Raw genomic sequence first — 13,643 nt, 5'->3', positions numbered from 1 at the left:
CCACATTTTGCCAAAGTCTTGTTCATCAGGTGTTCTCTGTTCAGACTTTTTTTTGTATTCAGGATCCTCCCTCATTTTATAGGTCAGAATTGCTGCTATGAGAGGCAAGTGCAGCCTCACTGAAGTTGGAGGATTTAACCAATAAAGTCACCAGTCAGTTTGGTTCTAGTTTCCAGCAGTGACTCGTGAAGCTCAGAGTGGACTGCTCCAGAGCTGGAGCGTTCATCCGAGCTCATGCCTTTGTCACTTGTCCATGCTGTGCCTCTCTGAGCCTGGCTCAGCTCAGGTGTGTTCCCAGCTCACAGCAGCTGCCGGCTGTGCACTGACGGAGCCCTTTGTGTCCCTGCTCTGCTGTGCCCTGCAGCCGTGCCGCTTCTCCCCGCTGTACTCTCCGGACAGCGCAGAGGACAGCTACGTGCCCATGCGCCCCAGCACCTCGCCCTCCGCGCCCGCCGCCGACTGCTCCCCCGACGGCTACATCCCCATGAGCCCCAGCTCCGCCACCTTCACCTTCCCCGTCGTCAGCACTGAAAAACTCACCAGCCCCTTGCCTGAGCTTCCCTCCGACGTGGAGCCCCCTCCGGTGAACCGGGACCTCAAGCCTCGTAGGAAGTGTAAGCCCAGACCTAAAGTGCAAAGCCTGGGGTCCTGATGGTGGGGACGCGGGTGACCTCCTTTGATGGTGTCCTTGGCACGTCTTAAAGCAATTGTCCCTCTAGAGGATGGGTTGAAATGCTGCGTGGGTGACTTACAGCACTGTAGCCTAGGATGTGCTTGCAGGGTGGTTTGTGAGTGGAGGAAGAGCTTCCACGGCTGCTTCTGCAGTCCCAGCCCAGGTGGCTGTGTGAGCACAGTGCCTGGCTTTCACCGTGACTGCAAACAGCCAAAGGGACCTAGCCTGGGAGAGGCAGCAGACTAAATCCTGCCGCTCTGAGGTACTTGTGCTCCTGTCTCACAGCTCCCCAACCTGCCAGGAATGGGACATCCAAACACTCAAGTACTCAAACTTGATGTGTTGGCTGTTGGTTAAACCTCTCTTGGGTAGGCACAGCTGTCTTAGTTTAATCAGGAATTTTCTCCAGATGCTTTTGCTGATGGTAATTTTCCACTCCTGGTTTTCATGGCATGTCCAAAATCTGGGTTGCACTTCCAGAGAATATACTGGGGACAAAATTCAGCTTTGAAGTGGAGGAATTGCCTAAACCTAGCCTATAATAAAGCTCTTAGGGCTGCAGAGCCACTGCGTTACCCAGAAATTGGTTCAGGCAGTGCTACTGTAAAGTGGGGACAGACATTTAGACCATTGCCATGCAGAAAAGCAAACTCATATCCTTTCTTAAAGGGTCTTGAGAATGGTAGGCACACGTACAGAGTGGTGACAGGGTGATCCCCATGTATAGGACCTCTTTGTTTAGAACAGAATCCAAAACCCGTTACAACCTGAAGGCTGACCCAGCCTCTCCAAGGCAGCATATGCAGAGCATATTTGAGGCAAGTGTATGTATCTTGGGTGGCCTTTGGTCTCTTTATGCCCACTGTATTTATTCTGTTATTTCAGGGTGATTGGAGGACTTTGCTTTCCAGCACTGACCAAAGAGGTCATTTGTTACTGATTTCCTTCTTGGTTATGTTCCGTGAAATACTCTCTTAGTTTCTTTGTGTTAATACAAAACTGCATTTTTCTAAACAGTCTGAACTGAAAATATAGTTCCTTTTGTTCTTTCTTACAGCACGACCACCTCCTCTGGACTTGAGGAACCTCTCCACAATCCGGGAGCATGCTGCCGTGACCAGGATGTGGACTGTGCCTTAGTAAGTCAACAAGAAACCTGCCATTCCAATCTTCTGAGCATTAGCATGGAATAGAGTTAAAAATAACTTAGCCCATTCCACAAGAAAGATTCCTGGCAAAGTCCTCAAACAGAAATTCCCCCAGGTTCCTATCAGTATTCCCCAGGCTTTTGCTGTCTCTGGAAAGCAGGGCTCCCTTTCACAATGGGCAGCTCCATAGAATTCAGTGTTGTGATTTGAAGGTTCCTTTTAACCTGGAGCTGGTCTGCACTCTGATGTGGCTGCTACAATGGCTAAAAGCTTGGCATGCCTAAACTATGACAGAGCCATTTTTGCTTCTTAAAATTAATATAGCAAAGTAGAACCAGATCAGATAAAGAGCTCCCTAAATTGTAGACTGGGTGTAGAATTCTTCAGTGCCACACAGCAGTCCAGACTTGAACTTTTGGCATGACCTTTTGTCACCAGAAATTGGTTATTGGTAAAACAAATGCTTTTGAACCCAAAGCCCAGGTATTATGAGCAGATGATACTGCTGGGCTCCAAGGGCAGCAGAAGACTCATCTTCAAGGGAGCTTGTGAGCAGGGGAGGACTTTAGCCTGCTGGCTGGGGGGGGTCTTGGCACAGAAAAAAAAAAAAAGGCAGCTGTGCTGAAGTGTGCATGCAAAAGTCAGAAATTCCATTCAACCTCCTCTGCACACCCTGGGCACTCCAGAAAATGTGGGGTTTTGCTGGCATGAGTGCCAGTCAGGGCATTTCCACTCCCCCATTTCAGACTGTCATGTGAAGGGCAAAAGAGACACAAGATGAGCAATTTCTCATTTGCAGAGCCCTCTCTCACATCCAGTTCAAGGCTGGTTAAGCCCCTTGGCACTGCCTGTTAGGGAAAGGCAATTCCCTGCCTCCCAAGCACCCCTGCCAGAGAACTGAAGTTAATCAGTGCTGACACAGTGCAGAGTCCTGAAGGATAATGAGCTTAGAGTGAGTTTGCATGTTTTACACTAACAAAAATAAAAAGAAGTTGTGCCTGAAACTAATACAGCAAAAGGAATTATGCTATTCATGCACAGAAGCCATCTAATTTCCTATTAACCAAGGCCATTGTGCTTGCCCGTGGTAATTTATTCACCATGCACCTCTGAGTGTTGTGTTCATGGGAGAGATTTCCTTGTGCAAGAGCTGAGTCACAGCCATCTCCACAGCACGGGTGGCAGGTGTTGACACTGTGTGCAAAGCCAGACCGAGTTCCTTTTGCAAAGCATCCAGCAGCTGATTAATTCACATCAGTCTCCAAAATGTGGATACCTGCACAGCCAAGTAACTGCCTCCATTATTACCCAAATGAATGATAGCTCTGTGCCCCTTGGTAGAGAATTGCTTCAATGTTTTACAGTTTCTGTTGTACCAGATAGCAAACTTTCATAAATCCCGGAGAAAAAAATCAACAAAATCAGTCAGCAATATAGCACACTATTTCTAGAACTAAGGAGTGGCTTTGGACATCCTCTCTGTAAAGGCTGCAGCCTTAGTGTGAGTTTATTCACCATATGGACTGTGTCAGGCTTTGGCTTCATTTCAGTGCATCTGTAAGATGCTTCCTTAACCTCTCCTGTGTTTTTCTTCATAGCAATCGAATGAGCTTTATCTCACCAGAAAGAGACAGTATTAATTCAGCAAGAATATTTGCCAATTCAGTTTCCGGAGAAGAGGAAGAAAGTTACATTCATATGGTAATGTCATTTTCACACAGCCATACTTTGCTTTATTCTGCTCTGTTACATTGATGGAGAATGCAGAAGTTTGTTTTCTAAGGAAAAAAACGTTGAGGAGGTTTGTCCTTTGCCTTCTGGTTTGTTTCTTTTTTTTTTCAAATGATGAAATGGTTTTAAACCAAAGACACTGGGACCAATTTACAGAGAGATAAGGGAAGCCCTTTTCCTGCTCTGCAGAACTCAGCTGTTCGCCCACGAATGTTGCTGAACAGTTCCAAGAGATCACAGGGATCAGCCATATTTACATGAGAACTCATTAAGACAAAAGAAAATTAAATCTTTTCACCTTTTAAAAGTGTGCCTTGCAAAATCTCCTAGGAAATAACAGAAAGCCGTTAGTGCACTTCCTAAAGAAACACACCAAATATTGTCCAGAAACAGAACTCCTATTAAAGTCTCATTGCTTCTGCTTTGGCTGGTGGCACTAACCCCACTTCCCATCCCATGAAAGAAGAACATCTGGCTTTGTGGCTTCCTTTTTTTCATTTGCTCTTTAACCATATCTTGCAAAAGACCAGAATCTTGTTTTACTTTGAATTTTAGGTGGAAAAGGATCTCAAATCCATTCATCTGAGCCAGTGTCTACAGATCTGCTCTATAGCCAAAGCCCAGTACCAATAGCTATAAAAATATATTGCAAAACTGACCACAGTCTCCGTGAACCATAGTTTCAAATTTTAACCCACATCTCTCCCAGACTGAAATCTGCTCAAGAGGGCAGTTCCAGTTGTAACCATTCCCTGTTTGGTTTTTCTAGTCTAGGAAAACCTGACATATATTTGTGGTTATTTGTGATTTTATGAGAATAATTTTCACAATTTCTTCAAATTCACTGAATGATGATGTTTTAAGTGGGCACCCTGCAAATCTGAGTGTTCTGAGGGCTTGGATTGAGAAGCTGGGCACAAGTCCTTGATAAAATTGAGTATAAATCAGTCTGTTTTGTTTGTTTTGCCAGAATTATCAGAAGAAAAAGGGTCTCATGGTTTCTTTATGCTATCCCACAATTATCAGTGTTATGCTGTGGTTAGTAACCAAATGCACCCTTGGCTTAGAAAATTATGTGTGCCCTGACTGTTCTCATTCACATTCTGGCAGGCAAATCTCCCAACTCCCAGTTGTGATCCTGTTTCCTTCTAGGATCATGTTTTTAGAGCATTAAAAGTTTTTCTTCTTTCCTGACAGGAACACAGACAGGCCACCTCTCCATACAGTGGTGCTTTTCCATGGACCAGGAAATCTAACCTTGATTACTTAGCACTGGATTTTAACTCTGCTTCCCCATCCCCTGTGCAGAAGGTACGAGTCATCTGAAAAACCCTGCAGCCTCCTGCCTTTTTGTCTGCTGGGAGGAAATCCACACCCAGGGTTGCATTCTGCTAGGTGCCCTGAGTGCCATGCTGAAGCCAGTCGTGTTTCCAGCTGACTGTATTTGTGTCAGGCCCAAGACTGATAAGATAAAAGCATGATGAGGGTGTTGACAATATGTCCTTAGTGTGGCTCATAGGGATGCTGCTAACATGAGCTTGGCACAGGGTATGAGACTGCTCTGGGAAGTGCAGCCATGAGGGCTTGTGGGCAAGCTTGCAGGATCTCTGCATGCTCCTTCATTTTCATCAAGTCTCCACAAAGCCTTTCCTGCTAGTTTCCCCAAATATCTCTTTGCAGTAACAAGTTTGCAGCCCATGATAAATTCATGGGGTAAAACTTTACCATCTCTTATAATCTGGCAAAATGTGCATCTTTATTCTTGCACCACCAAAACCATTTCAATTTCTTTTGCAATGCTGAGAAAATACATTCCTTGTTCCAAAGAAGTTCTAACCTGCTCAGGTGGTGGGTAGGTACCACTGCAAAGCAATGAACTGTTGTTAGTTTGGATCATTTTATGTCCTTGTATATAATTTTCCCCATCAGCCAATACTCCCAGATGCAAAAGACTCAAGACTCTTAAGCTTTCTTATTTAAACCCTCCCTGTATGTAAAATCAGTTAGGTTATCCCTGCAGCAGGATCACTCAGATGAGGAGAGAATGATTATCTGCATGGAAATAGCCAGTACAGCATGTTTCCCTTGCTTGCTGTGCTGGGCTGAGTGACAGGGTGACAGATGGATAATTATAGCTAAAGCAGGCTGTAAAGCAATGCTTTTGTCAGCTGATGTCACTGTGAGCTTCAAGGTGAAGTGAAGCAATCAAGGAACGAGGGAAAGGGAAAACAGAAAATCAAGCTGAGTTTTATTAGTACCCCTTTTCAACCTGAAAATTAAAACAATGTTTCTTTCCTCTCTGTCCCATAGAAACCTTTTCTGTCTGAGGAACAGAGAGTGGACTATGTCCAGGTTGATGAACAGAAGACTCAAGCTTTACAGAACACTAAGCAGGAATGGACAGATGAAAGACAATCAAAAGTATAAAGGAAGAAGATTTGGGATCTGGAGGGGTTTATTTTTGCACTGGAACCACAATGTTAATGAAGCAGCTATCACAGTAGAGCTCAAAGGCAGAGAGAGTTCTAAGATGCTTACAGTCTGTGGAGGCATTTTTACTGGAATCCTTTGATTTCAGCTGGAAGAAGTATGTTGAGTGAGTGAGTGGTTCACTGATGACTAAAGTAATGCATTAGCCTTTTTACTGCCCTTACCAGTATGCTCCATGGTACCATTTTCTGGCATGATTCTGCAACGAGTCATACACTTAACGTTAACAAATCCACTACAAGTTGTATTAATCTAGTTCATCCTGCCTTCTCCTTCTGTTGCATAATTCCTAGTTGCTAAAGCTATTTTTTGATATTCCTACAAATGCTGCAGGTGCTCGGAGTGCTTTTATGGCCACAGGCATCTGACAGGTTTTGGTGACTAATCAACTAAGGGCTAAAATACTGAAACAATAATAAGAACTTTTTGAATATATAGTGCTTAAGTAAAGAGAATTTTGAAAAATATTTTCCCCCTGGGTTTAAAAGGTCTGGCTGTGATGCTGTCAGAACTCAACTCAGAAGAAGGACTACATGCCCATGTGACTGGAATGCATGGTCTTTGACCCTCTGGATGATGGTCATTGTATTCAGCTTCTTCCCTCCATTGTGGCTCGTACATGTCACTTTTCTGTCTGATTCCTACTGATGTTTTCTCCCCTGTCTTGGGAAGTGTCTTCGGCACAGCACAGCTGCTCTTCTCGTAGGAGGCTGCAGCCACACAGCTCTTGGCTGGCCAAAAAATAGAAAGGGAAGCTGTGAGCCTGTTTCTGCAAGCCTTGAGAGAACTGGCAGAGGATCAAGACTGCTTTCATCTGAACAGCAGAAGGAATGCCATTGGAATGCTGGTAGCAGTCGTCAATCTGATTGTTTCACTAGACCCACCCCAAAATAAAAAAGAGCATTAGGAAGTGCAGCGTGCTCTGAGAGGCCAGGAGCCTGCCAAAACAGGACAACAATGTGCTCACACAGCATGAGGACCTCTGGGCTCAGGAAGTTTATCTACCTTGGGACTTGTTACAGGCACTATCTCAGGATGACATGTGTGTATAGTTTATAAGATATTTAACTTTAAACACTTGGCTGTGGTCTTTATTTTACAGTGGCACACAGCCACTTGACTCATGGAAGTGGGCAGTGATGCTGAGTGACCCACACTGGATTTGGTCTCACAGGCTTAGCTCCTGTAGGTGAGTCCCAGTAGCCGTAAGAGGTCTGATCCAGTCAACATGGACAGACAGACAGGACCCTTACAAAAGATTTCTTCTCTGACAGTGCCAATTCGCTGGCCTCCCTTCATGTGCCTCTTGTTACCACGTTGCATTGCTGTAACCAGACATCCTGAAAATTCTAATCTACCAAACAGAGGTCATAGAAATGCCATTGCAGAAACCACTGGCATGTCAAGGCTCCTGCTCAGCTTGTTCCTTACACCCTGTGTGCTCCAGTCATTCAGGCACTCTGGGAGGCCATCGCACATCCCGTGGGAGAGGCAGCATACCTGACAGAAACACAGTTTTCCTCCTACCTCAAGAGAGCTGAAGGGCTTGCAAGTCTCAGTGCTTCTTTAGCCCAGTCCCTGGGGATCTGTGGTGACCAGGATCTCACTAGGTTACCCTGCAAGAACAAGGTTCACCAGCGCCTTCACTGACTGGGGCAAACTGGGCACCCAGGCCTGCAGGTGTGAAGTGTCCTGGACTAGAGCTGCTTGGAAATCTGGGGTTAGTCCTGCAGATAGCTGACCTGCTGTTCCCTCCTGCCCTGCTCCTCCTCCCCTCACCAAAGCTCTCAAATGAAAGTTGATGTTCATAAAAATTTTGAAAATAATTCCAACTTTTCCACATACATCTTGTCTGTCTGGTGTGAAATTTAGTTTGTTAAAACCCAGCTGTTTTGTCCTCTAACTGACTTAGCAGAGCTAGGAGCACCCATGCCCTGAGAGTGATATTGTGACAGGGGTAGGGCAACGTGGGGAGAGGCAGTGGAGATCTGCACCTGCACAGGGATGTCATGGAAGAAGAAGCATGAAGAAGAGCCACAGATACTGAGCCTTTGCCTTTCTGCTCAAATGAATTGCCTTTCTTTCAAAGTGTGCAAATAACACGTGTCACTGTATGTGCTGATGTACTGAAAGGGTTAAAAGACCAGCTAAAAGGCATTTTAAATTACAGACAGACAACCTCCACAAAGGGTGAGTGAAGTTATGTTCTGCTACTGCAGATCCCAGATTGAGGAGCGATGGCAGAGCAGCCTCTGATGCGGATCAGAATCACACACAGATCAGCTCGTGTTTGACTGGAGTGTTTCCTTTCATGCTGTCAGAAAATCTTCTGAAGTGGAAAAACACCAAGTTATTGGAGACAACTGACTCACTTGTTATTCTAGTTTATTGTAAAAATATTTAAACTTCAACAAACCTGGCTAACAGATCATTCAGAAGTTTAGAGAAGAAAGAGCTGTATCTGGATTTTTACTCCCCTAAAAGGACATAAGCATATAGCTTGGCAGGGACTGTCCTTAGAGGAGAATGGCCCCTTTCAACTTCCCATGTCCCCTGCTTGCCCTCACAACATTCTTATCTTGATCAAATGCTGCTCACTGGTTTCTAACTTTTACTTTCAACTTGGAGCTAAGTTTGAAGGTTTATTCTGATTTTTCATGTAATGTCCTTTTTTACCAGCTGCTCCAGGGCCCATGACATACATTCTTGTGCAGGTACAAGCCATGAAACAGGAGCAATTAAAAAATACTGGGGAAAAAAATTAAAAGCAGAGCAGTTCTTCTCAAAGGCTTTTTTTTCTTTTGTTTTGGTCAAATTGCACAATACTTCAAAGAGGGTTAAGAGGAGCAGGATGGTGGGAGGATGGCAAAGCCAAATCTGCTGTGGCCACCTCACCACTAAGGATTTGGGTGTGATGGGAGCTGCAGCAGCCACGAGTGACAAACCTGTGGGCCAGTACCCATAGAGCAAACTGCTGGGAGTGGAGGAGTGTTACAGAGCAAAAAGGAGTTGCTGTTCAGTTCAGTCTGTTCTTGTCCTAATCCCTTGGCCAAGAAGGAAAACAAACATGAAAACTGAGTCAGCTTTTGACAGTGTCATGTCTGAAAATACAGCTCAGGCCAGAGCCCTCAGCTAGTACTGGCTCTGGGGCCAGCCAGGCGCACTCCTGATGGTGTCCTCTTTTTGCCATGGGTCTCTTACTTGCATATATTTTTTCCAAAAGTGTGAGAGCTGATGCAGAGAGATGCTCTGCACCTAAATGAGCACAGAGTGGCCAGTGGTCCTTAACAAACTCTGCTGAGGGAATTGGCATTGCCCAGCCCAGGTATTGTAGTGCCTTCTCCAGCACTGCTGGGGCCTCTCATTAAAAACAGGGAGAGCACTAAATGAGCAGAACTGTTTCAGTTTAATTGGAAATGTCACCTTGTGGAGTTGTTGGATGAAGCTTGGTTGCAGGATGACTTTGAAAACAACCAAGCTCAATGTTTTGAGTCCTGTGGTTGTTGTTGGGGCCATCAGCTGGGTCCCCCACTGATGTGCTTGATATGGCCTTACTCTCTCCTTCAATGACTGCACGTTTGACCAAGGCATAGCAGGCCCACATCTCATTTGCTGTTTGGACTAAACTACATTTCACATTTATAATTCCTTTATGCCAGGAGGCAGCATTAATTTCCTTACTGGCAGAAATGAACATTTAACCTGAGAAATGCCAGCCGCCATGTAACTGGAGCAAGGTGTTTTCAGCCAGCTCACTTTGCCAGTGGTAGCACCTGCTTTCTTGTCACTAACTACATCCTAGATGTAGATTTTGGAGTTGCATTCGCTTGCAGTAATTCAGAAGTTTAGTAATTCAAAGACCATCAGATGCTGTGATGAGAACAAAGTACAGGGCAATGCCTTCCCTTTGTCCCCCTGTTCCGCAAAACTTGCTCAGGTTTAAAAAAAGTGAAAGCCACCAAAATAGCAGATATTTGCCATGTCAAAGCCAGGATATTTTTTGTTTTCAAATAAAAATAAACTTTTTCTTGTGCAAATGAAGCATTATACTTTTTTTTTTTTGTATTTGTAAATCTGTGGGGAAGCATTAAAGAGTCATCTCTGTTACGAAGGGACAAATCATTGCTAGAGAGAAGGGGCTCACCTTCCTCATGTTTCATTGTAATGTTTGGTGTATATATTTGCACATTAAACTGTATCTTTTTTCTAATAAATTAATATAAAAGGTAGCTGTGATCTTTAATTATTTTGATAAGTGAAGGTGCTCATGGGATAAGCTCCCACATCTTTCATTTAATGCTTTTTCCATTTTAAAAGTCTCTTATTAGGCAGTGTCTTTTTCATAAAAAATATTTGGATGCAAGTTCAAGCAAATTTGGAAACAAATGTCATATGCCTGTGTATCAGGGAGATGGATGCAAGTTCAAGCAAATTTGGAAACAAATGTCATATGCCTGTGACATATTTGCAGAATAACAAAGAACTGTGAAGTTGTGGCTTGGACTCATGTCTGTGTCCTCCTGGGTCAGGGTGAGCTGCAGTCCCCCAGTCGCAGCCACAGCTCCTGCTGCCACAGCCAAGGGGCAGGAAGGGGACACAGCTCCTGACCCACCATGTAGAGCATAAGCACAAATTTATTCAGCACTTGCTCTGGACTTGGATACAAAAGCTAGTTGTTATTTAACCTGGAATTTTAATTGCTCTGTGCTGAGCAGTGGAGTTGCTGGTAATACAATTTCCACATGCAGCAAGCTAGGGATGTGGGATCCTTTCAATGTGCACATCTTGGGATTTGGAAGATGAAACAAGGCAGTCCATGGGGGCAGAGCTGAGCAAGCCTTGCTGCTAACAAGCCAGGAAGTTTGGAAATGGTTTATTTATTGCTTCAGGCGAGTGCCACTTTTGGATCTGCATGCTTTGCAATCTGGCTGGAGATGCACCGTGGTGGATGGAGGGAGGCGTAGTGCTTAGAGAGCCCCTGATGGAAACTTGGCTGCACAGCTCAAGACACAGACACGTGTGGCTTCGATAAGCCTTTGCCTGCAGGCTTGATAGAAGGGAACTCCGTGACATTTTGTGTTTGGTCTTCACGGGAGGGCAGGTCAGACAAATGAAAGGTCAGATAAAGTCTGACTGACGGTTCACAGCTCTTTGTGTGCTCTGCCCAGCAGAAATGGGAACAGCGCTTTGACAGAGAGCACTTCCCAGAAAAGAGACCTCCCTCAACTGCCCCTCCTCCAGAGCCTTGAAGGGAAACAACTGTGCCAAAAAACAGCTGCATCAGCCCTGCCACCATGGAGTGAGCCAGGAAGCTCTCAGACTGCTCACACCTCTGTGCAAAATACTTAAGGGATTGGATAATAATAACAACAATAATGTGAAAAAACTGACTGCAAAATGTCTGGATATGTGAGCACTTGGCTCTATAGAGGCTGGCCTCTCTAGGTACATCTGCAATTTCAAACCACATCAAATACGTCCCCGAAGCAAAAAGCCACAGAGCAGCCAGCCACGTGGCAAAAGCAGGTTATCTTCATGGGGTGTGAAAACAAACCTCTCCAAAAAGGCAGTAATTCCTATCATAGAATCATGGAATACACCTTGAGTTGGAAAAGACCCACAACAAACACTGCAGTCCAATTGCAGGTCCTGCACAGCACAGCCCAAGGATCACATCATGTACCTGAAAGCGTTGTCCAAACTCTTCTTGAGCTCTGGCAGTCTCAGTACTGTGACCACTTCCTTACAGAGGCTGTTCCAGTGCTCACCCTCTGAGGGTGAGGAACCTTTTTCTCATATCCAGCCTCTCAGCCCAGCACTTTTTTGTCTCCTCAACTCTTCTGGTTAAAGTGCAATTGCTTTGGTCTTTTTTAGCCAGAGCTGCTCAGGAGAGCATCTGCCCTAGAAACAGGCATTCCTTCATAGTCCTTGGGCTCTGCATCAACTCAACACAACACTGGTGATATCTCATTTCTCTCCAGGACATCTCCAAGAGTTTTGGCAACAGAGCCATACTTTACTTCCAGTTATTTGTGTGGCTTTTGCAGAACAGTGACTTCCCCCAGGCCAGTGGCAGTAACAGAAACAACACTGAATTTGTGGGGTCTTAGTCCTGCACTTCTGCTAGCAACTTATGCAGGCTTCACACTGTGTTTTGACAGGTCTTAAGATCTGCATTTCCCCATCAAACAGCATCTAAAGCTCCTCTTCCAGTTGTTTAGGGCAGAGAGTGCAGAGGGACTCAGCTATTGGGTTATACATATTTATGGGAGCACTCTGGGAGCCAGGGGTATCACATCCAGCAAACAAAGGATGCACTGGCAGGGGCTCAGCCTGTTCCCACCTGGGGAGCTGATCCCAGGCCCTGTTGTAATGCAGGAGGGAGCAGGGAGCAACCCAACCTTTCATTCACTGTCCTGTTTTGTTCTCTTTTGATTTTCCTTTCACATCTGATTTTAGCATAAGCTCATTGTTAAACAGCCCCAACATCCTGCTCTGACAGCTTTGGGATCTTGGCATATCCATCACTGTGTAAGAGCCTGAAAAGCCCTTGCTCTCTGGTGGGCCTTAAAGCTTTGAGCAATTTGAGGGGGTGTTTTCATGGCATGTGTTTGTGGTGGTTGTTGCAGTTCAGTTTGCTCCTTCGTTCAAAAATTCCACTCTTTGTCAGGAGCTCAGCTTCTTGGAATTGCCTCTGACTATGCTGCTATCTTCACATGGCTGGGTTTGCTGCTGCTGCTGTCATTTCTTAGATCCCTCCCAGCATGAGCAGCATGGGGGTGACCCGCTCTGTATTTTCCCCCAGAAGGGAAAAACCACAGACCCCTCCCATGAAGCATCCTTTCTGCCACCTACTCCAGGACACTGTCACTCTGCCAGCATCTTGGTTTTCTCTGGGAAGCCACAGAGTGTTTTGTAGAGTTACACAACAGTGAAAAGGACAAGACATCAAATAGAGGCAGCACTGGCAGGTGTCTGCAAGCACTTGAGGAGGTGCCAGAAGGCAAACAGAGCTTTTCCCTTTAAATTTCCAGATCAAAATTCAGGACAAGCTTTAAATGCAACCAAGACAAACAGAGCTTTTCCCTTTAAATTTCCAGATCAAAATTCAGGACAAGCTTTAAATGCAACCTTTTATACAGCCAGAAAGTGAAAGCTCCTCTACAGAAAGACAGGGAGGATTGAGCAACACAGGAATTCATTAAATTCCTGAGGTCTCCGTAACTCTTCCATGTCTCTGTTTAGCATTAATGTGGCTTTCAGGAAGCAGCCAGGCTTATCAGTCAAAGGGAGACAAAGTTTCCAGAAGGAATCCTAGCAGGGTTTGTATGCCCCTGCTGCAGTGGCATCCAGCTGAGATCCCTGCCAGCAGCCCCAGTTGGACACCGAGCTGTCCCCTGCACCCTGAGCTGCCAGGGCTGGGGACAGGCTGTGCCCAGGGGGGCTCCAGGACAGACTGACCCTCTCCTGCCTCCTGCTGCTGCTGCTTCCCCTGACAAGCAGCCTCACCCCCACAGGGCTGTGCCCAGGCCCCTTGGGACCCCAAAAATCCAGAGGCTGAGAGATTTGCCCTTGGCTATAGGAGCAGGTGACTCAATCAG

The 13,643-nt window shown here is 45.5% G+C and overlaps 1 protein-coding gene across 3 annotated transcripts in view; it reads left to right on the top strand.

Annotated features, from left to right (window-relative positions):
- Positions 1-6,552, top strand: part of GAB3 (GRB2 associated binding protein 3) — a 59,437-nt gene extending 52,885 nt beyond the window's left edge. For 2 of the 3 annotated variants that reach the window (XM_041396447.1, XM_041396446.1), the window contains exons 6-10: positions 365-614; positions 1,731-1,812; positions 3,420-3,522; positions 4,750-4,863; positions 5,863-6,552. In XM_041396447.1, the coding sequence (XP_041252381.1) occupies positions 365-614; positions 1,731-1,812; positions 3,420-3,522; positions 4,750-4,863; positions 5,863-5,979 (666 nt within the window). In that variant the 3' untranslated portion in view covers positions 5,980-6,552. The remainder of the gene's footprint in view (positions 1-364; positions 615-1,730; positions 1,813-3,419; positions 3,523-4,749; positions 4,864-5,862) is intronic. The other variant, XM_041396448.1, reaches the window with a different exon arrangement.
- Positions 6,553-13,643: the final 7,091 nt, after the last annotated feature.

Source organism: Onychostruthus taczanowskii, unplaced genomic scaffold (genome assembly GCF_017590055.1).
Source record: "Onychostruthus taczanowskii isolate IOZ18803 unplaced genomic scaffold, ASM1759005v1 scaffold13, whole genome shotgun sequence".
NCBI classification, from domain to species: domain Eukaryota; kingdom Metazoa; phylum Chordata; class Aves; order Passeriformes; family Passeridae; genus Onychostruthus; species Onychostruthus taczanowskii.
Note: the sequence above shows the minus strand (reverse complement) of the source record. Positions and strands in the feature narration are given on the sequence as shown.